We start from the raw sequence: 23,095 nt of genomic DNA, 5'->3' as shown, positions 1-23,095 counted from the left end.
CTAACACAACACCGAGTTTAGTTCAATGAGAACACGGCCTTAGTTTATCATTTTCGTATACAGAGTATTTTAGCTGTATTTAAGTATAGAGTATACACAAAAAAAACCCTACAGAAATAACTATGAAAACCAATTGAAAAGGGCTTTACTCATTAGATCGATGAAAAACAGAAACAACTACTAACAAAAACACGACCGGACGTTGCAGGGAATTTGTACATCCCTCACAGCAACAAAAAGACACAAATTACAGATCTGAGAGTACTCGCAGTTACTTGAATAAAGGCAACAGTGGTATATATACCGCTGTTTAAAAGTCATACATGTATTGAAAGAAAACTAATCCGGGTTACAAACTAAACCCGAGGGAAACACATCAACTATAAGAGGAAAACAACAGAACAACAGAAACACTGGAGTGCAATTCGAATCACCCTTTACTTAAATTCACACATGAATTTTTCGAACTTGTCCGATACATTGCTATTAATACTCCGATGTCATTTCTTGCAATAATTGAACAAATGAGAGCGCTCACATTGCAATTTTCCGTATAATTTATGTTTCCAAATGGCAAATAGTTGTTCGGCACTGCTTTATGATCTTGTTCGAGACATAACTGAAAATCTTTTAAGAAAAATCTAGCAAATAGTTTACATGAGACCATGTGTATTAATACAATTTTCAATATAATTTAATATTTCAAAGGGTTAGAACTATTCAAAATATAGTTGATCGGTACTGATTTTCGATCTTGTCTGAGAAATTACAGATATAAGTTTGATAAAAATTTGATAAAAATTTGATAAAAATCTTGCAAGAATTGTACACGTGATAGCTTGCATTGCAAGTGTTCATATAATTGATTTTTTCTAGGGGCATATATTTTTGATACAAAAAATGTTAATCGGTACTGTTTTCGAAATTGTCCGAGACATTGCTAATATAAACCTTTGATATAAAATTTCATAATAATCTGGCAAAAGTTGAAAAAAATGTGAGAGCGCCTATGATACCGGGAAGACAGATATACATCTGGTATTTTCCCCCAATTCCCACAACGTGTAAAGCGGGGGATGATTAAAGAGGCTACACACAAAAGTATTAGTGTGGTTGGTTAGCTATCTCATTGTCAATTATTCCACATCTCTTTTAATGCAAATTATATCTCCATGGTTACCATTATCAATTACATCTTATTGAAAAAAAACACTAATGGCATTCGTTTGAATCTTTTTAATTTTAAAATGCTGGTTCTTGTGAACTACAAATAAGAAAATAAAGTGTGTTGCCTGGGTTTTTTTAACAATCAACTATCTCGCATGCAAATCAAATATATTATGATATTAACAAATGGCAGTGAGATATTTTATCATTTGGATCATTTCTTTCTTCAATAATTCCAATCAATAAATGTTTTCGTCTGTCTATTTAACCAAACCATCCCTTTTGTGTATATGTATATTAAAAACTTATTCGTTCCAAATGTTGAAAAAATGAAAAACGTTTTTAAGTTTCATACACATATCTTTTAATTTGTATAAGAGTGTTTAATTATCTCTTGCACAATATCATGATGCCCATTAAGACGAGCAAGATCGAGTGCTGTCACACAGACGTTATTTCTTATACTTAAATCTGCATTGCGTTTAAGTAATTCTTTCACAATAGAAATATGTCCATTTAAACAAGCAGCGTGCAATGGTGTATTTCCTTCAGTTGTTCTCACATTGCAGTTAGCTCCGGAAATGAGTACAATATCTGCTATTTTACAATAACCGTTCAGACAGGCTATAAATAATGGTGAATGTCCTTCAGTTGTGCATATATTAGTATCGGCTTTATGATTGATAAGAATATTTACCAATTTACTCTTACCATGTATTGCAGCGTAAAAAATGGACGTCTGACCTTTCTTATTGATTCCATTTATGGGACACCCATTGTCAATTAACCATTTCAAATAAATATCGTAACATTTGTCTGCAAAATGAAAGTCTATAAGCGCACAGATTGCAATCAAAGGTGTCGAGCCATCAATTATGTCTTTTTTTTTCAATAACTGACCGATTTCAATCTCACCTTTACCAATTAAGAATTGAAAGAAAAAAAAGTGATAGAAATTTGGATTTCTAATAGTATCATTCACAAATCCTTTCGACCAATCCGAAAGCATTCGATTAACATAAGGTTTACGATCTTCGATACTACATAAAACAACTGCATTGAGACCAATTTTGTCCCATGTTTTACACGACAATAACTCATTTGAATTTTCTATCCCATCCGCACATCGTAAAATCTTGTAATCTTCCTTATTCGTTAACGGATTTGATAGCTGAAACCTTTCTCTTATAAAGGTTGGGCAAGCATAACTTATTAGTGGTACTGTCATATCGTGACCAAAATAATGGAGTACTATATTGAATATCCTCTCATTTAGAGCATGATAAACTCCGTCTTTCTTCACTACATATGTATCGATCAAGTTATCAAGTTCTTTGTGTATTGTGATACATGAATCCTCCGTACCTAATTTACAGGCTTTGCTTGTATTTGCTATTATATATTTCACGTCCCAATTTAAATCTCCCGTTATCATAGCTTCGGAAACATTAATAAGATCATTAATGCACAAACTTTACCATTGGCACCTAGAGCCTGTAACATTTCAAACTGTGTTTCGAACACTTCAAACGGGTGTTTAAAAAAATCTTGTGCGTTATCAATTTTTTCAATAGTGAAATTATTACACAAAAGGGGAAAACAGTTAAAATATTCGATATAGTCAATAATTTCAAGTATGTTGATATCATATTTTCTAGCGATTGATTGTCTTTCATCTAGAGACAGACATATATCATTTGAAATCAAATTACATTCATGAAAAGTAATGTTATTCAGTGATTCATGTCGTATTGCTCTGTAAACCTGAAGTTTGCACGATACTAATAGTTTACATTTTTCATCAAACTCAACACCGCAATTGTTCCAGGCTTCAAGTTCTTCCTCCACTAAATCACATATACCGCAAAAGTTATCGACTACAAATAAATTTTTCTCTAAAGGATGTTTGTATTTTTTTATTTCCGAAGGATCTGTCACAGGAACGACAATATAACCATTTGAACGCATTAATAAAGCTACGTTACGGATGACTGCAGTTTTGCCAATTCCAAAACTTCCGGTAACAGCTACACATGGTTCTTCTTTAATCGATTCAATGACTGCCTTAGATCCTTTAGTACTTACAAAAAAATTGTCAGTTTCTTCTTTCCAACTTTTCAACTTCTTATCAATTTTTACTATAAAAGAAGATTTCAACGATTGTAACTTTTTCAGATACGACCATTAAGGAGTGTGTATACAATTATTCTACAATGCATAATACAATATCTTAATTAATCCTAATAAAATTAAAATATCATTATACTTCGTCTTATATTTAGTCTAAAGAAAATAATCTGAAATCTAAGAAATTGCTAGTTCTTTCCTCAGTACCACATGATTAGAACCTCGGACATACTTGACCTTCCACCTAAAAACAGACCACTTTTGCAACTTCTTTAGTTTACAAAAGTATATCTTACCTCAGGAAGAGATAACCTTGACAGTATTTTGCAAAACTTTAAGGAATTTGAAGTCCTCAATGCACTTCAACTTCGTTCTTTTTTTGGCCTTTTTAACTTTATTGATTCGATCGAGCGTCACTAAATAGTCTTTTGTAGAAGAAAAGTGCATTTTGCGCAAATGCAATATTTCTATCCTGGTATCTCATGTAATACGGAGACATACGTCGATTTAGATAGTATATCGTTGTACATTAATTTAATTATTTTAATTGGCTACTTTCATGACTTTTTCCGAAAGTATGAACAACTTTTGTAACGTCTTACAATGATTTTTTTTAATTATTGGGCGCTAACGTTGTTTGATAAAAAAAAAAAGTGTCTATACTATAAGCTGTGTAAATGTCTTAATAGGTAGAATAAGCTAAATATGTTAAATTTGTTTCTTTGCTCTGTTCTTCCTAGATTTTGTTCGGGTAAAAAATGTAAAAATCTTCATCTTGTTTTGAATAATAAAAGTCTTTAAAAAAAAAAAAAAGACAGTTCAGTCGATAAGAAGGAAGTCATGAAATCATCTGGTATCGTAAATACTCATACATTGGGTACAATATCAGTCCTTTTGATAAAGACATTGGGAATAAAAAACTGTTCTATGAGAAAACCACAATTCAAATTTTAAAAACAACTAAACTTACCCCTTAGATTTGGAGGAATTGGATTGGTTTTCCTTTCTTTTTGTATTTCCCATTCTTTCTTAAGTTTCTCATGCAACGTATTGAATTCTGACAATTCTTTAAATGCATTTTGGATGCAGATTTTTATATCTTTGTTTAGAAGATCCAGACCTGTGACATGTAAGCTCTCACATTCTTCAAATAACTCATCTGATAGCCCTTGTATTGACTTAAAAGAATGGTAACATTAGAGGAATAAATCGATATCATAAGACTTATGATTAATTTTCATGCAATAACCATGAACCTTACCTTCTGAATTTTTTTCTGTGTATTACCACAACGTTGTTATAAGGCAGCCCATTCAATAATGTTTGTTGCATTTTATAAGGAAAAGATAAAATACATTTAGATTAAATAATAAGACTAAAAGATATTGCTCTTCAACTTTGTACTTGTTTGGTTTTATAAATATTTTGATTTGAGTGTCACTGATGAGTCTTATGTAGACGAAACGCGCGTCTGGCGTACTAAATTATAATCCTGGTACCTTTGATAACTATTAAAGAGTTAACAATAAAAGTAATCACAGATGTCTCGAACTTCATTAGTGAGTGAAATGAGACATTTGAGAGTGAAGCTATCGCTTGTACTCTAATTATTTCCTATGTTGTTGAAGGCTATACAGTAACTTATAGTTGCTTAAATCCACGTATATTTGTTTCTGGTGGATGATGATCACATTGACAATCAAATCGCACATATAATTAAAGTAACTCTTCTCGTGAATTCATAATGTTGTAGTGCATGTGGAAATTTAGCAGTAGTTGCTGTGTAATTCATGCCCATCGAATTGACTTAGAATCTCAAACTTTCAATACTATAAGTATTTCAGCGGGTATTAAGTTTTCATATGAAACCATAAATATTTCATATAGGTAGTGTCACATAATTTATTTCCGCGTTTTCACATTTAATGAGAGAAAGATCATTTCATTTGAAAAAGGGATTTGGTTTAACAGGTTTGGAAAGAATAAATGTGTGTTATTCCTATGTACATGTACAGTGGTTATGCCCCAAAACCGATATCAATACTCAGTGATAAAAACATAATTTCAAGGTATTGTCTGCCATGGTAGTTAGATTTATGTAAATTCCAACATCTTGACCCAAACACACTATAAATGAAATATCACCTGGATAAAATTAATAGACTTCAAAAAGTAACATTTTGAAAAGCAATTATTATTAAATACCATTCTCAACTTAATTTTGGTCTTAATGTTTAAATTATTGCCATTTTTAAGAATGCTTGAGTCATGAACTTAATTATTATGAACTCTAAACATAGTTAATTGATACCCAATATTGGGTATAATAACGAAAGACGGAGACAGTTCCCATTTATGAGAAACTTCTGAACCCTGCTTAGGTCCTTCATAATTTAATCAGGTGTTGACATTCATAAAGGCTGTGTTTTTTCACAACAAAAATGTACATTAGATATAATTAAATGTTAGAATCTGTTAGAGTTTAGGCATTGTAAAAAATACAAAAATAATTTTGATGTGCATTATTTTCGTTCAAGTCTGGAAAATGAAACAGCACCATTTCTCTTCTTGCTGTCTGATAAGTTAGACACATTAAAGGATAAAAATATGAAGATTTAGTAGCATTGCCAATAAGACAACTGGCGACCAGAGTAAAGTCTATACGGCATACAATATTGAGAAAAACAAACATACCTTATTTTTACTTTAGGGGTTAATTTACCTGGACCTCAGGGTAAGGATAAATTATATGTCCTTAAGATCCTGTCATTTTGTTTGTCCAGTAAGTTTTATTTTGCTATCAAAACGTTTCCTAATATTTGGACCTTCAAAATTTCCAGCCAGAATCGGAAGATCTAATATGGTGTTCACTCCCGAAAAATCCCCCTTAATGTTACATACTGAACATAAGTGTTTCTAGCGGTTATAATTAAGCTTTTATTGGCATGTACTAAAGAATTGCTTTTAACCCTTCAAAATATATATGAGAGCATTATTTTTTTACTTCCTGCATTCTCTCCTCAGGCTACAATAAGACTTTTTGAACCTTAAATGACACTATCTTTAAATTTTACTACAAGATACTTAATTTTATCTACCGGCTATTATTGATGCAACGTTTAAATAATTTTTTAAACGATTATGAATAAAATATCATGTATAGAGATACGAAGATGTGGCATAATTGAGACAACTGTAAGTGAAAGTACGAATGCAGTGAATTTGTAAAGAAATCATATGCAACCATACGGCCTTCAACAATGACAAAACCCCATACTATTTAGGCGGTTTTTATGGCCCAAACATGAAAGATATTTGACAATTCAATTGAAAAACCAATGGAATAACTCTGGCCTGTTAAGAGAATGAAGAAGGTGAAAATAAATACTTCCATTAAATTAATTATTTTTCCACGCCTCAATCCAAAGGTATACGAAAAATTGAAATTTTTTTTACAATACATTTTAACAATTTTGCATTTATAATACAATGATTAGTATTGTATAAAGCATGTACAAGCGTTCGTTTAAATTGAAAACCAACTAACCTTACAAATAGTATTCCAATTTGTTAGAAAACGTTCATCTGAAAGATTACTTCTGTTTCCATTGACGATGGCATTTCTGTAGAATTTTATTCTCGTCAATTCGTCAGTTGGTTTCCTCTGAGATTCAAGTGGCATTAAATCACTGATAGGTAGATCAGCCAAATTTCGTAGAAGACAGATCATCAATGGGATGTCAAAATCTGATGAATCTAACTTGTTTCCTGAAATTCAATAATTGCAAGTTATCTAATGTTGTCAATGAAAACATTAGCTATCTAACGATACATCTGGTTTTTTTCTGATATCGCTACTAACACACATACAGATCAGTTCGCCTAGATTCAAGGACCAAAGTTTTCAATTCAAATCACACCGATTCATATCTAAATTCAAATTTTAAAAACTTCCAAAACTCAAAATTCAATTACCATATACACCAATCCGCAAATAAGATAAGCTATTCAACTGTATTTAGGTCAATAAAATCCTTACCAGAAAGTTACCAGAAAAATGTATGGAAGATCAAATATCTTACAAAAGTGAATAATATGGATAACAATAAGTAGTGTGATATACATGTAGCCAAAACATACAGATCAAAATCTAGGGGCGTCTTTATATTGTGTTGATTAATTGGCTATTCGTAGTCTAGAAGTGTATCTTTTTAATTTGGTTTGTTAATGGGAGATGTGATATTAGGAAGTGATACCCTTTAGCCTCCCTAAACCATTAGTATGTCACTGACCTACTTACTGATAACAAGAACTCACACCTAAAATGTCTCTCCTTACACATGTACAGCTGTTTCATAATTTTCACATGAAAATTCGGTTTAGGTCAGATATTGCACACAGACAGACATGCACATATAAAAATAATTCAAAATATAGTTTACTTACATGTAGTAGCTTAAAGTATCTGACAAATGAATTAGAGCATACAACGTTATCAATGGTATGAGTTTAAGATCAGTTCAAACCTTCTAACAGAAAATGACCTCTTACGAAAAAAGACTTAACCATCTAATTTAACATGACCAATGAACTATAGAAACGAGTTTAAGTTCAGATTACCTGTAAGGAGAAAACATGTTTAAAACTAACAATCAATCAATATACTAAATATAGTTTTTCTATTGTTCATCGCACATGATAACAAAAATACTCAATATTGAACAATAAACAATGAAATATGTTCAAGTTCAAATAATACCTTATAGATAAACATATACAAATTACAATCATTCCATACCCGAATTATACCTTGCCTATTGCTTGAAGTTTAAAACAAAAGTCCGACTTAACCATGTAAACATAATATGATTGTTCAAGGAACCATGGAAATGAAGTGTAAGTGACATATGTGTACCTTATAAATTACATCACTTTATATCGTTCAAATATTGAATATGGTAACTGAGAAATGAACCAAAACAAGCATACTGAACTTTGACAGTTGAACTATGAACTAAGCAATAAGTCAGATGAAACATATAAGTCAAACGTGTACATTTCAGAACTATTAAATACACAAAATACAGGTCTATTGCTTAAAGTATCTAAGAAACAGACCAAAACACAAATATTTTTGATTGACTAATAGAGTATGAAATTGAGACGAAGCCTATCAAAATGGATGTCACTCGCAGTAGCACTGTATTTCTCTATATAGTGGCTGCAATATCATGTTCAACCGCACGATCCTCTCTGTGCATAGTTGGCACACCCTCTTTACGTGTAGCGTGTCGGTGCAGACACGATCATTGTAAACGTATGATTAAAATCAAAGTATTGTTGTTGCTGCTACATAGGTACTTCGCAGTATTCTCTCAAAAGAGGTACTTCTGCTTTTGGGCATGTTTGGTTTTCATATATGTCTTCTACGATCGTGAGATCAAGAGTAAAAGCTACGGCTAGGGTTGAAACTGAACATCTTCACCTTTTCTGCATGTTTTATTCAATGTTTTATAGGTTTCTTTCAAAAGTGCAGCAAGCAAAACTGGTGGTTATATTTCAGGTGATGGAAGTTGAAGTTTGCGTCTCTCTAGATTAATTTGATTAAATACAGATCGTATCTGGTTACTTTGAGGTAACTTGGTTTTTAATATACGATGTCTGCGATATCTTCATTCAAAACTTCTACTGATTGAGGTATGGGAAAAGTTGTTACTCTGATTTCCGTATGGTCTAAGAAATCCAAGCAAAGGGAGACCCAACTCGTTGGTAATTCAAATTGTGATACGAACGATAACCCCAGCAGTTCACATTCCCATTTTTCATCAATTATCTATTATAGGATTTATGAAATCAAAGTCTAAATGCAAATTCTTTTAGGTTTGGATTTCGCATCCTGCATTCTTATAGATGTTGTCTCACTCGACCATGATAGTTTTATTCAAAGTCCAAATAAAAACAATACTATATTGAATTATCGTCTAGCGGGTTATTTTCTTTGGCTTAAAATTTAGCGATTTTGGGGCAATAAGGTAAACGAACAATTTTGGCGGGTTTAATTTTGGCGTATTTTTTAATCGAAATTATTAAAACTTTTCGGCGTATACTGAAATGGTTGCAGTTTAAAGTAAAACTTTAAAAACAAAAATTAAGTGTATATTGTTATAGTGAAATCATTGTGTTACTAACAGTTAATCAATAGAATACCAGTACTTTAGTCACTTTGTGTAAATATTACAGTTTATTTGTTACGAAAATGACCGAAATTTAGATTTTTCGATTTTTCAATTAGAATTATCATGAGCAACTTGTTTATAAGAATAAACTAATGACAGTGCTAGCGTACCTTACACTCTGTATCATTATTTATTTTATTATGTAACAAATAAACTAATAAACACCTGAAAGAAAGTAATAATGATTCTTGGCATTTATGGTGTTAAAATCATCATACACTGTTACTGATCCGTCGAAAACGAAATAGACGTTTATAAACGTTAGTCAGTATGATGCCATTTTGTTACTGAACTTGTTTTATTTTTGTGTTTAATTTTTAAATTTGCAGATTTTACAAATGTTTACATTTTTTGACAAAAATAATTGTTTTGGCAGCCTTGTTTCCATAGCAACATACCTATTAAATGATATTAAGTGTATTTCTCTTGTAAATAATTATTTAAAGGTAATTCAAGAGTAAATGAATTATAAGTCAACTTTCAATTACATTTACAAATGTATTTGTTCAAGAAAGTGGAAAAATGTGCAATTTTAACTTTTTAGTTTCCATGGTTACCACCATTAGAAACAATATCCCCAAGATAAGGGTTTTATTTCATTTATTAAAAAAATGATGTGTTGCCTCAATGGAAAGATATATGTCCTATTCCAATATGGATGCGAAACGTTTGGTATACATCCTCAAAAACTGTCCAAATTGGATATTACATATACCTGTGGACCTTTTCCATGTATCCAAGGATCAAACCAGACAGAATTAAGCGTAACACACTTTGTGATTTTTCACAAGGTGGACTTAATATGGTACATCTTCATTCCTTTAACATCTATTTAAAAATTAGTTGGATAAAAAGACTGATGTCAAACCCACTTGGTGGCTGGCAGAAGTTGTTACTGGCAGACCTCACAAAGTATGGGGTGAAAGGGTTTTACATCTACAGAAAGAAAAGCTGATTGAGATTTCTAAAAGATGTAAAAATCCTTTCTGGAAGGCTGTTTTACTATGCTTTTCTATAGCAAAACCTAATACTGAGAATTCTGTCAGTGACATTTTATCATTAGATATTTTGAACTTTTCTTCTTTGGATGATTTCCCATATTATATTCAATGGAAACAAGGAGATGTGCAGTCAGTAAGTGACCTTAAATAATAAAGAAAATATGAATTTTTATAAATTTGAGCATTTTCAAGAAAGAGTAAAAATCAACAATTTTATCAAATATCATGGTCTGATTTCAAGAATCCCTCGATATATGAAAAAATGCCTTAAAGAGAACTGTTAAAAGTAAGATTTGGATAAGCCTGATAATGGTGATATTTGTGGCAGTCTTTTCCAAATGTAGTAAATCTTTTTTTTGTAAACTTTGTTCTTAACAAAGAGAATGTGTTTCTTGGTTGCAAACATGAAAGTTTATTACTGAATCTGTTAGTCATAATTACAAAGAATTATATATACAAATGTAAATTAAATGAAATAAAACCAAATATGGTTGGGTTAAAGAATAGAATAAAGAAATACCAAGTTCTTGGACATTATATTGCAGAGAAAAATAGTCCAAGTGTGTGAAAAATTTTGGTCTCCTTTCCATGTAATATTTAACTAATTATTGTTACATATAAATGAGAAATTTTATTTTTATTTTTATATAATTTAGTTTTGGATGTAACGCGTATTCTGATTGGCTGACGTTATTTTGTTATGAGCCCATAGCCATAATTTAGTCATGTGACCGTGACGTCTTCAACGTTTTTTCATGGTTTTCTACGGTTTATTTAGAATTAAATTATAAGAAATGACTGTAATATTTTTTCTGTCTATTAGCTTAATTCAACAAAATTGAACCATACTGGCTGCTAAATGTTAATTATCATTTCACTATTTGCATTTCATTATTGTAGAGCAAATAAGGATGATATTATTTTTTTTATATATCTCGTAGCTAGTGCCCCTTTAATTAATGTTATATTTATAGATTATCGTTGATCATCTCAACGAGATTGATTTTCTCGCATGAGCCGGGACGGCGAAAGCGAAAAAGGCAATCGAGTTGAGATGACCAATGATAATCTGTTTATCGCTATTTTACCTATGACGACGTTTTCAATTTCATGTCAATTTCGTTAGCAACGCCTTGTGCTTTCTTAGTTTCTAGCGATAATTTTCCATCTCAAGCGAGTGGCATGATATGAAAAATTATCACAAAAAAAGATTAAAGGAAAAACGAACAAAAAAGCGATAACATAGATTACCTTAGATGTATTTGGCACAGCGTTTTGGAATTTTGGATCCTCAATGCTCTTCAACTTTGTACTTGTTTTGCTTTATAAATATTGAGCGTCACTGATGAGTCTTATGTAGACGAAACCCTCGCTTGGCGTACTAAATTATAATCCTGGTACCTTTGATAACTATTTACACCACTGGGTCGATGCCACTCCTGGTGGACGTTTCGTCCCCGAGTGTACCACTAACCCACTAGTCAACATTTCGGTGTTGACATGAATATCAATAATGTGGTCATTTTTAAAAAAACTTTGAATTTTTCGAAAAACTAAGGATTTTCTTATCCCAGGCATAGATAACCTTAGATGTATTGTGCACAACTTTTTGGAATTTTGGATCCTCAATGCTCTTCAACTTTTTACTTGTTCGGCTTTACAAATATTTTGATATGAACGTCACTGATGCGATGTAGACGATGTAGACGAAACGCGCGTCTGGCGTACAAAATTATAATCCTGGTACCTTTGATAACTATATCAACCTTACAAAACTAATCTAATCCTAATTCCTAATTCTATCCTATTGTTGGGAAATGTTTAGAAATTCAATGTGACGTCACTTAAACTTGTGAGTTTATCGATTTGGCTAACGTGGCTGTGAATTTTTATATGCTGGTTTAGGTTATTCATCTATACATTTTTATTTTAAAGTCAGCCACCGGTTTTATCATTTATATCAATTATATAGTCATTTTATAAAAAAAATTCTGTCTGCAAAAGTATGAAATATTCTAAATAAAAAGGATGTTCTCATCCCAGGCAGAAATCCCTAACCGTATAGGAACTTTTGGTCCTCAATTCTATCCCAGGCAGAAAACCCTAGCCGAATAGGAACTTTTGGTCCTCAATGCTCTTCAACTTTGTACTTGTTTTTGCTTTGGAACTTTTTTCATCAGAGCTTTTCGGGTTAATCTTGTGTTGACGAAACGCGCGTCTTGCGTATCAAATTTTAAACCTGGCACCTTTTGTTAGCTGTTTTTTGTATGTTTCTCTGTCCTTTATGTTCTCCCATTTATTTTTTTGTAGTCATATCATGGTGTCATTTGAATGTTATTTTTTACATTGCCATTAAAGCGGGAGGTTTGGCATGCCACAAAACCAGGTTCAACAAACCATTTTGTTTTTAAATTTCCTGTACCAAGTCACGAAAATGGACATTGTTATATTATAGTTCGTTTCTGTGTTTGTAATGTTGTGTTTCTGTTGTGTATCAGTTCTCCTCTTATATTTGCTGTGTTTCCCTAAGTTTTAGTCTGTTACCTTGATTTTTTGTTTCTTTCTCGATTTATGAATTCCAACAGCGGTATACTACTGTTGCCTTTATAAACAGTAGTTGAAGTTGAAAATGGCCGCCAAATCAAAGATGGCTGACATAAGGAACAGAGATTACAACATCACTCATTTGATAAAGTCTACCAATATGTAAGAGTCCAGAAGATAACACAAAACTAAGGAAATACATGTAAGACATATCAATAAATATGTTTTAAACTTCATGAAATATAAAATTAATCGAAATGGCGTCTAAATTCAAAATGGCAAAGTACAACGTGTCAAAGTTTGAGGGAATTTATATATATTCTCTATCAATAATGAATAGAAAGATAACAGATTTGTGAAGCTGATCATGAGATGAAGACACAGGTTTACAGTGTATTAATAATACCAGGGAACATGCTTTCAAAATGGCGGCAAAATTCATAATAGCGCCGTGAAAAATGCCGACAATAATTTGTACATTAATAATGAGGCGTAAATTTTATACACAAATATCTCCATGAATGATAAAACATTTATTTGGATACCAATACCAACGAATCTTTTATATATATGTAAGAGAAGACATAAACTATGAAATGCATATTGCCGATACCTAACATAATGGCGTTTCTGACAAGCTGTATTTTTTTTTCAGTTTTAGTAAATATTTACATGACTTCCGAAAATGTATCGATAAAAAACATATATTAAACCTTACAAAAATATAAGACAAGTATTATATTTGGATGGGGGCGAAAATAAAAACGGGTGCATCAAAAATAATTATTTGGCATAACTACTTTAAGAAACACATTAAAATTATTGATAATCAAATAAGATTCAAATGTAGGAAATCAAATTTAGCACAGTTTCCCTCTCACAGTCTGGTGAGCGGTTACATAATGCTGCTTTCAAGCATTTGCATGAACATCATTATAATTTCGTATAGTACAGTGGATTCGTTCTTAACATTACATCGCAGCGTTTCCTGTGTCAAAGTAGTGCATGTCGCGTCGGAGAAATATTGTCAATTGTTTTTGTCTTCTGTGTGTATGATTTCTTCTATATTCACTCAGTTTATTAAATAAACTAGACCGACCACAAAGAAGAACAACATGCCTTGCTTTATTTTTTTTCCACGTTTAATATTTCAACTTTATCTGAATTTTTGAAATCTGAAAAAATGCTTCTCGTGATTCATAATAAATGGACATTGGGTCCGGTTCTGATTTCTTATCCTTCTGAAAAATAATTGACACTATGTCACAACTAGTGAAGGCATTGCAGAATGTTAAGTCTTTCTATAATTTGATGTTTCTTGAGCATGTCATAATCAATGAACTGAAATCCAGGTGCTCCTGGATTTCGCTTTAATCCAACATCACGACCATCTGTTTTAAAACATGCTTTATTTTTTTCGTTGGTTTTGTCAAAAGCCAGAATTTTTTTCTCTGTTTGGTAAAACACACAATTTCAGTCAAGGAATGCTATCTGAATTTCTTGATTTGATGTCGAGAAATAAAGCATATCACGTTAATGAATGGTCCCACAGTTTATAGTGTGATTCAAAGCAAAAAAACAAGGAATAATATTTGCAAGAGCTTCTATATATACAAAAAGGGTAGTATTACATACATATACCTTACGAATACCAATACTGTTAATTCAAATCGCATGGTAAAATACTTTAATATAAAATGAAAAGATTTTTAGAACTTTCCAAGCACTACCTTTCAAATTCTTAAATCACCTTACCATTAATCAAGGAATATATGTACCAGCAGTAAGTGTTTGACAATAAACGGTAAAGTGTGCATGCAGTAACTTGATGTGCTCTACATTATTATGTACAATGAGAAGTCCTCAATAATGAATCTACTGTACCGGATTATGTAACATGGTTATATACTAAACACTTGTCCATCCACAAATTCTATCTCCAAGCCCACTTATTCATCAGAGGCCACTTCCATTGTATTAGTGATGCTACTTTAAAAAGTGGTTAGTCTAAAGCCGCAAGGGGAGTTTGACCTCAATTTAGCTTCCTTATTGCTCTTTGATAAGTGTCCAATGAATGTCGTCTCATTGCAATAAATGAAGCTTGCTAGTGAAAAAGAGATTAAAAGGCAGCCATTGCAGGTAGTTTGTTCCCATCTGATAACCATAAAGCTTAAGCATGAAAGATGGACCATGAAATGGATTTCCTTAGTGCTGCCTTAATTCTTGAATTATCTACTGATGTTTGAACCATTCTAGTCTCCTTTGAGAATGAACACAAATCAAATGATAGCTCTCTTTCCACTGGTTTACCTGGTTTACCTAATTTCCAGCTCCTTTTACCACTATTCAATATTCAATAGATTTAGTTGGTCAAATATATTTAATTTCATAATAAAGCATTTCATCATATGATAAAACAAATATGTCCTTAAATGGATTGATTTATGGTTGATAAACATCCTTATTTGGCAACTGATTATTCATTGGTTCAAAAATGTGACATACGTCATACGTTTTTAATCGGATTATATTATCTATATTTTGGGTGGGGAGAATTCCTCGCTGGCCCATCCTTATTTGGTCATGTAATTTTGCAGTCCAGTCTTTCTATTGGTCTAGTAATGTGTCATACATCATATATTCTTAATTGGATTATATCATCTATATTTAGTTTTATGGGGGATTTCAGAGTGGTCGTCATCTTTGGCCTTAGGGCCTTAGGTTTTTTAGGTTGACTTAAACTGATCACTCTCTGCTTCTCATTTCTGAGATAAAAAAAAAACGATTACAGTATGATTTTCGAAAATCAGAAAGCTTAGATTCGAGTTAAAAATTTATTATAATTTTTATTTCCGATAAGGTTTTTCTTCCGGTGATAAGAGACGAGGGTGACAGATTCTACAAACCAAAATAACATCAACAATGAATAGTTCATTAATATATATAAACGCCCTTGTTTCTGAATGCCAGTATATTTTTGTACAGAAATTGAAAAATATTATGAGTAAGCCTACCTTGCAATATTATCCACTGTGTCTCTGAAAGAACATTTGTCTTTTTCAGCTGTAGTAATTTGCGCCCTGCTTTCTTTATTGTCTGATTCAAATGGTTTGGATCAAACTCTTCATCAAAATATATTTTCACTGCCTTTTTACAAATATCAAGCAGCATGAACAGTCTCATGTAGTTTTCTTCTTCTCCCGATAACATGTTGCCTTTAAAACAAATATATCTATACTATTAAACGAGAAAATCTCATTTTATGTTTCGCTTCTCTACCTTTCGCAATAAAGTATTCATCATACCTCTGTGTCCTACATAAATGTATAGACACTATGTAAAGGCGTCCAGATATTGTTTTCGTCATCAGACCGTCTTTTAAGTCAAAGATAAGACTTCCGGTTTTTAACTTTTAAACATAATTTTCGTCAGTAGTTTCTCGGGGACAGGACAATTATTTTCGCGTTATTCTGCATGTTTACATGTACTATGATTATACTCCTAAAATATATAGAGACTCTTTATACAAATATTTTATACCAGTGATCGCCGTGGAGAAGAAACTTGGAATTGAAAGTTAATAGCAAATACACTTTATTTATAATATACGTATGTTCATAGAGGGGAGTAAAAAAAGGGGGATATTTGATCGGTAGAACGCGAAATACAATTGCCATTTCACGATGAACGAACAATTCCTTGCACGTTGATCTTTTTACGGATTTCACGAAACACGGCGGATTACGAACCTATTACACGGCTGCATAACAAATAAAAAAGGCAAAACACGTTTCACGTAAATAACCCTTTACAAACCTCTTTATAGTATACAGAAACGCGAAAATCATGGCATTTAATAAGAAACAAAAAAATAACGGACTTTCAAAAAGAGGGAGCGGGCTCAAAATAATCTTCTGAAATACATACACACACACATACATACATACATACATACATACATACATACATACATACATACATACATACATACATACATACATACATACATACATACATACATACATACATACATACATACATACATACATACATACATACATACATACATACATACATACACACACACACACACACACACACACACATATGCATACATACATACATACATACATACATACATACATACATACATACATACATACATACATACATACATACATACATACATACATACATACATACATACATACATACATACATACATACATACATACATACATACATACATACATACATACATACATACATACATACATACATACATATTTGATTAGGCTTTATTTCTGACAGACAACGAATGTAGTCAAAGAATAGAAAAATTTGTAAAAAAATCAAGGGGAAAATTCAAAATATCATTTTCCATTTAAACAAGGCCCAATCCTGCATCTATCTTCAAAAAATGGCACTAATATGATGTTTGCTACAAAATAAGGTCATCGCCAACAAGACTTAGGAAACACAAAATTTTATGATAAATCTGTCACTTAAATTAGTATTATGAATGTTGATATCAAAAATGTATTTTTTTCTTGATAATGAATGAATTAATTGTAATTAAGTCAGTCAATTAAATCTATTATACGGCATTATTTTTATAAATAGTACGAACAAGCACGCTTTGGTAAACAGTTACACGCCTTGCAAAATTTAAAAAAAAACACATTCGTACATAGTTACACGTATTGGTTAATAAAAGAAATATACATAAAAACTTTTAATGTAAAACACAAGAAATAATAGACAAAAAAGTATTTACAAAAACATCAAACTTCAAGGTAATTTCAATAAAATGCTGCACTGGGCGCATCTTGATACGACCACAGAGGTCAAGCCATGAACCATTTCGGAAAGTATGGACACTGTATTAAAGCTTTAAACATTTCTGAATTTGGATTGGGATTAAATTTTTGATTAGCATTTATTTCTGACAGAGAATGAGTGTGGTCAAAGAATAGAAAAATTTGTCCAAAATTCGCGGGGAAAAATTCAAAATTTCATTTTTCATTTAAACAAGGCCCAATCCTGCATCTTTCTTCAAAAATAGCACCAATATGATGTATTCCAAAATGAGGTCATCACCAACAAGACTTAGAAAACACAAAATTTTAAGATAGATCTTTCACTTTAATTAGTATTATGAAAGTTAATATTTACAAAATGGTTATTTTCCTTGATAACAGTTGGAGGTCATCGCATGAATTAACTAATTGTAATTAAGTCAGTTAATTAAATCTATTATGTGACTTTTGTGTAGTCTCAAAGAAAGTAAAATTTAATTTTCAATTTCTCTCTTATAAACTTTCCTTTTTTTCTTTCTTTCTATGATTAGTTTATAAAGATGCTAACACATGACATAGGTAAACTTTCTTTGCCTAACTGTGATTTTATCTGAATAACGTACAGCTAGTTGTGCATTGACTACCACATCATATTGTACGGTTTAAAATTTTCTTATCTTTAGGAGGGTGTCTTCTGGCTATTCCTACATTTTGTATTTTACTATTCTGGCTATTCCTACATGGGGGATTAGTGGAAGAACAATAGATGTTGTTATTGAAAGATATATTGTTTTAGTCATGAATGTCTAATTGGATCAAAGGTAAATTTAAATGTGAAAATTAAATAAAAAGTATTTGTATATGTAAAAAATGGAATTTGTTTGTTTGCAAACATGCATCAAATATTAAAATTAAGTGTTTTTTTTTCTCAATTACTGTAGAATTTCTAGAAATAAAAAATTAGTAAAAGCCATTTTTTTTTTTAATAAAATACGATTTTTTAAAATGAATATATTATCAAAAGTAACGCTAACAGTACATAATTATTATTAATACAAATTGGCCTAATAGATTAAGCCAAGCTATTAACTTTGAACTGGTTTAAAATTTCCTTCAACATTCTACTACAAATAGCCGCGATGTTCCTCGACTACAAAATAGCTTTTTCACAGTCGCCTCAATCTTTCCAAGAATCAATAGAAAAGGGTCCTTTTTCCACAACACTCAGTGTATCTGGAGGATTGCACAGAAGCATGGTTTAAAGACTGAATACAGTGAAAAGGGCGACATTCACCAACTTGTTCGAAGAGCTGCAGTTCTACCATTTTTACCACCCAATACAGTTGAAGATGTTTGATTTAACGCACTGGGGGACATCAATGATGCAGATATTAGCAACACCAACCCTAACCATTATTTTTACAGACTTTGAAACCTACTCCTGGGTAGAAAACAACTAACTACGCAACAGAAGGTCATAGAACAACAAACCATCTAGACGGCTGACATAGTAAACTAAAGAAGTTAGTTGAGGCACCTCACAAAATTATCTTCAGCATGCATGACCAAGTTGTTGAGACAAAAAGAAGCCTTCAATGTTCTCAAACTTATCCAGTACAGAGCCGGTGGGAAACGTGTTACAAGAAAAAGAAAATAAAAGGCAATAGATTACAGACTGCAAACACTGAAACAAGGTTACAAAACTGTGAGCTTACTGCAGTCGAGTATGGAGATGCATGTTGCTTTTTATGTCCTGTACATCGATTACGACTTTGTAGTCTCTTGTATATTCAATTTATAAGACAGTGCAATGCATCACTGTGTGAGTGTATGCTTAATGTCAATTTTGTGTATGTTTGGTGCTCTGTTAGGTATAAATCAAATTTAGTGCTGTGATTCAAAGAATAATCATTAAAATTTAATTTATGTTTCAATTGGTATTATTTACTTGCATAAATTAATATGTGCACTTAAATAATTGCAATTTCTTGCAAATAACATTATGCCAATGAATTCATTTTGTTTTGTTAATATTATTTACAAAATATGTGCTATGAAATTATTAAATAAAATATTGTAATATAAACTATTCTTTTTCTTTATTTTCCACAAGATTTACCTGGATTTACCTTGATTAATTAGTCTAGTGTTGTTACAACATTTTCCTACATAATCCCATTGTTTAAATAAACATTCTGGCTATTCCTACATAAAATTTTAGTATTTTACCTATAAAATTCATAATGTAGGAATAGCCAGAATGAACCCTTTAGGAGTAGTTCCTGGATTTGTCTTTTTACGCATGTAGTTTTCTTCTTCACCCGACATCGACATTTTCCCTTTTTAAAAAATAAAAAGATTAGTAGGTATTTACTAATTTACCAACCTTCAAGGTAAGTTGAATAAAAAGCTGCACTGAGCGCATCTTGACACGACCACAAAGGTCAAGCCATGAACCGTTTGGGAAAGGATGGACAATGTATTTAAGCTTGAAATATTGTGATAAAATATTCAATAGATCATTTGTTTCTGACAAAAAAAATATCAGTAAATACATAAATAAATATAAACATACACACAAACTGTGAATAGTAAGAAATAACTCATATAAAACAAAACAAAATTACAAAAATATCAAACTTCAAGGTAATTTCAATAAAATGCTGCACTGGGCGCATCTTGATACGACCACAGAGGTCAAGGCATGAACCGTTTCGGAAAGTATGGACACTGTATTAAAGCTTGAAACGTTTCTGAACTTGGATTGGGATTAAATATTTGATTAGCATTTATTTCTGACAGTGAATGAATGTGGTCAAAGAATAGAAAAATTTGTCCAAAATTTGCGGGGGGAAATTCAAAATTTCATTTTTCATTTAAACAAGGCCCAATCCTGCATCTATCTTCAAAAATAGCACCAATATGATGTTTGTTCCAAAATGAGGTCATCACCACCAAGACTTAGAAAACACAAAATTTTAAAATAGATCTGTCACTTTAATAAGTATTATGAAAGTTGATATTTACAAAATGGTTATTTTCCTTGATAATAGTTGGAGGTCATCGCATGAATGAACCAATTGTAATTAGGTCAGTTAATTAAATCTATTATGTGACTTTTGTGTAGTCTCAAAGAAAGTAAAATTTAATTTTCAATTCTCTCTTCATAAACTTTCCTTTTTGTCTTTCTTTCTATAATTAGTTTATAAAGATTCAAAACACATGACATAGGTAAAATTTCTTTGTCTTACTGTGCTTTTATCTGAATAATGTACAGCTAGGTGTGCATTGACTACCTCAGTTTAAAATGTTCTTACCTTTAGGAGTAGTTCCTGGATTTGTCTTTTTACGCATGTAGTTTTCTTCTTCACCCGATATCGACATTTTCCCTTTTAAAAAATAAAAAGATTACATACATACATACATACATACATACATACATACATACATACATACATACATACATACATACATACATACATACATACATACATACATACACACACACACACACACACACACATACACACACACACACACACACACACACACACACACATATATATACATACATACATACATACATACATACATACATACATACATACATACATACATACATACATACATACATACATACATACATACATACATACATACATACATATTTGATTAGGCTTTATTTCTGACAGACAACGAATGTAGTCAAAGAATAGAAAAAATTGTAAAAAAATCAAGGGGAAAATTCAAAATATCATTTTCCATTTAAACAAGGCCCAATCCTGCATCTATCTTCAAAAAATGGCACTAATATGATGTTTGCTACAAAATAAGGTCATGGCCAACAAGACTTAGGAAACACAAAATTTTATGATAAATCTGTCACTTAAATTAGTATTATGAATGTTGATATCAAAAATGTATTTTTTTCTTGATAATGAATGAATTAATTGTAATTAAGTCAGTCAATTAAATCTATTATACGGCATTATTTTTATAAATAGTACGAACAAACACGCTTTGGTAAACAGTTACACGCCTTGCAAAATTTTAAAAAAACCACATTCGTACATTGTTACACGTATTGGTTAATAAAAGAAATATACATAAAAACTTTTAATGTAAAACACAAGAAATAATAGACAAAAAAGTATTTACAAAAACATCAAACTTCAAGGTAATTTCAATAAAATGCTGCACTGGGCGCATCTTGATACGACCACAGAGGTCAAGCCATGAACCATTTCGGAAAGTATGGACACTGTATTAAAGCTTTAAACATTTCTGAATTTGGATTGGGATTAAATATTTGATTAGCATTTATTTCTGACAGAGAATGAGTGTGGTCAAAGAAAAGAAAAATTTGTCCAAAATTCGCGGGAAAAAATTCAAAATTTCATTTTTCATTTAAACAAGGCCCAATCCTGCATCTTTCTTCAAAAATAGCACCAATATGATGTATTCCAAAATGAGGTCATCACCAACAAGACTTAGAAAACACAAAATTTTAAGATAGATCTTTCACTTTAATTAGTATTATGAAAGTTAATATTTACAAAATGGTTATTTTCCTTGATAATAGTTGGAGGTCATCGCATGAATGAACTTATTGTAATTAAGTCAGTTAATTAAATCTATTATATGACTTTTGTGTAGTCTCAAAGAAAGTAAAATTTAATTTTCAATTTCTCTCTTATAAACTTTCCATTTTTTTTCTTTCTTTCTATTATTAGTTTATAAAGATGCTAACACATGACATAGGTAAACTTTCTTTGTCTAACTGTGATTTTATCTGAATAACGTACAGCTAGTTGTGCATTGACTACCACATCATATTGTACGGTTTAAAATTTTCTTACCTTTAGGAGTAGTTCCTGGATTTGTCTTTTTACGCATGTAGTTTTCTTCTTCACCCGACATCGACATTTTCCCTTTTTAAAAAATAAAAAGATTAGTAGGTATTTACTAATTTACCAACCTTCAAGGTAAGTTGAATAAAAAGCTGCACTGAGCGCATCTTGACACGACCACAAAGGTCAAGCCATGAACCGTTTGGGAAAGGATGGACAATGTATTTAAGCTTGAAATATTGTGATAAAATATTCAATAGATCATTTGTTTCTGACAAAAAAAATATCAGTAAATACATACATAAATACAAACATACACACAAACTGTGAATAGTAAGAAATAACTCATATAAAACAAAACAAAATTACAA

At 31.3% G+C, this 23,095-nt stretch overlaps 1 protein-coding gene across 2 annotated transcripts in view; it reads right to left on the bottom strand.

Moving 5' to 3' along the window:
* Positions 1-1,567: 1,567 nt before the first annotated feature.
* The window catches only part of LOC139500766 (uncharacterized), a 57,841-nt gene continuing 36,313 nt past the window's right edge, over positions 1,568-23,095 (bottom strand). Inside the window, exons 7-12 of one of the 2 annotated variants that reach the window (XM_071289603.1) lie at positions 22,734-22,805; positions 21,192-21,263; positions 16,090-16,290; positions 6,842-7,062; positions 4,265-4,472; positions 1,568-3,305 (exon numbers count right to left, since the gene is read on the bottom strand). In XM_071289603.1, the coding sequence (XP_071145704.1) occupies positions 2,599-3,305; positions 4,265-4,472; positions 6,842-7,062; positions 16,090-16,290; positions 21,192-21,263; positions 22,734-22,805 (1,481 nt within the window). In that variant the 3' untranslated portion in view covers positions 1,568-2,598. The remainder of the gene's footprint in view (positions 3,306-4,264; positions 4,473-6,841; positions 7,063-16,089; positions 16,291-21,191; positions 21,264-22,733; positions 22,806-23,095) is intronic. The other variant, XM_071289604.1, reaches the window with a different exon arrangement.

This window comes from Mytilus edulis, chromosome 13 (assembly GCF_963676685.1).
Source record: "Mytilus edulis chromosome 13, xbMytEdul2.2, whole genome shotgun sequence".
Classification (NCBI taxonomy): Eukaryota; Metazoa; Mollusca; class Bivalvia; order Mytilida; family Mytilidae; genus Mytilus; species Mytilus edulis.
This window is presented reverse-complemented; position numbering and strand designations above follow the sequence as displayed.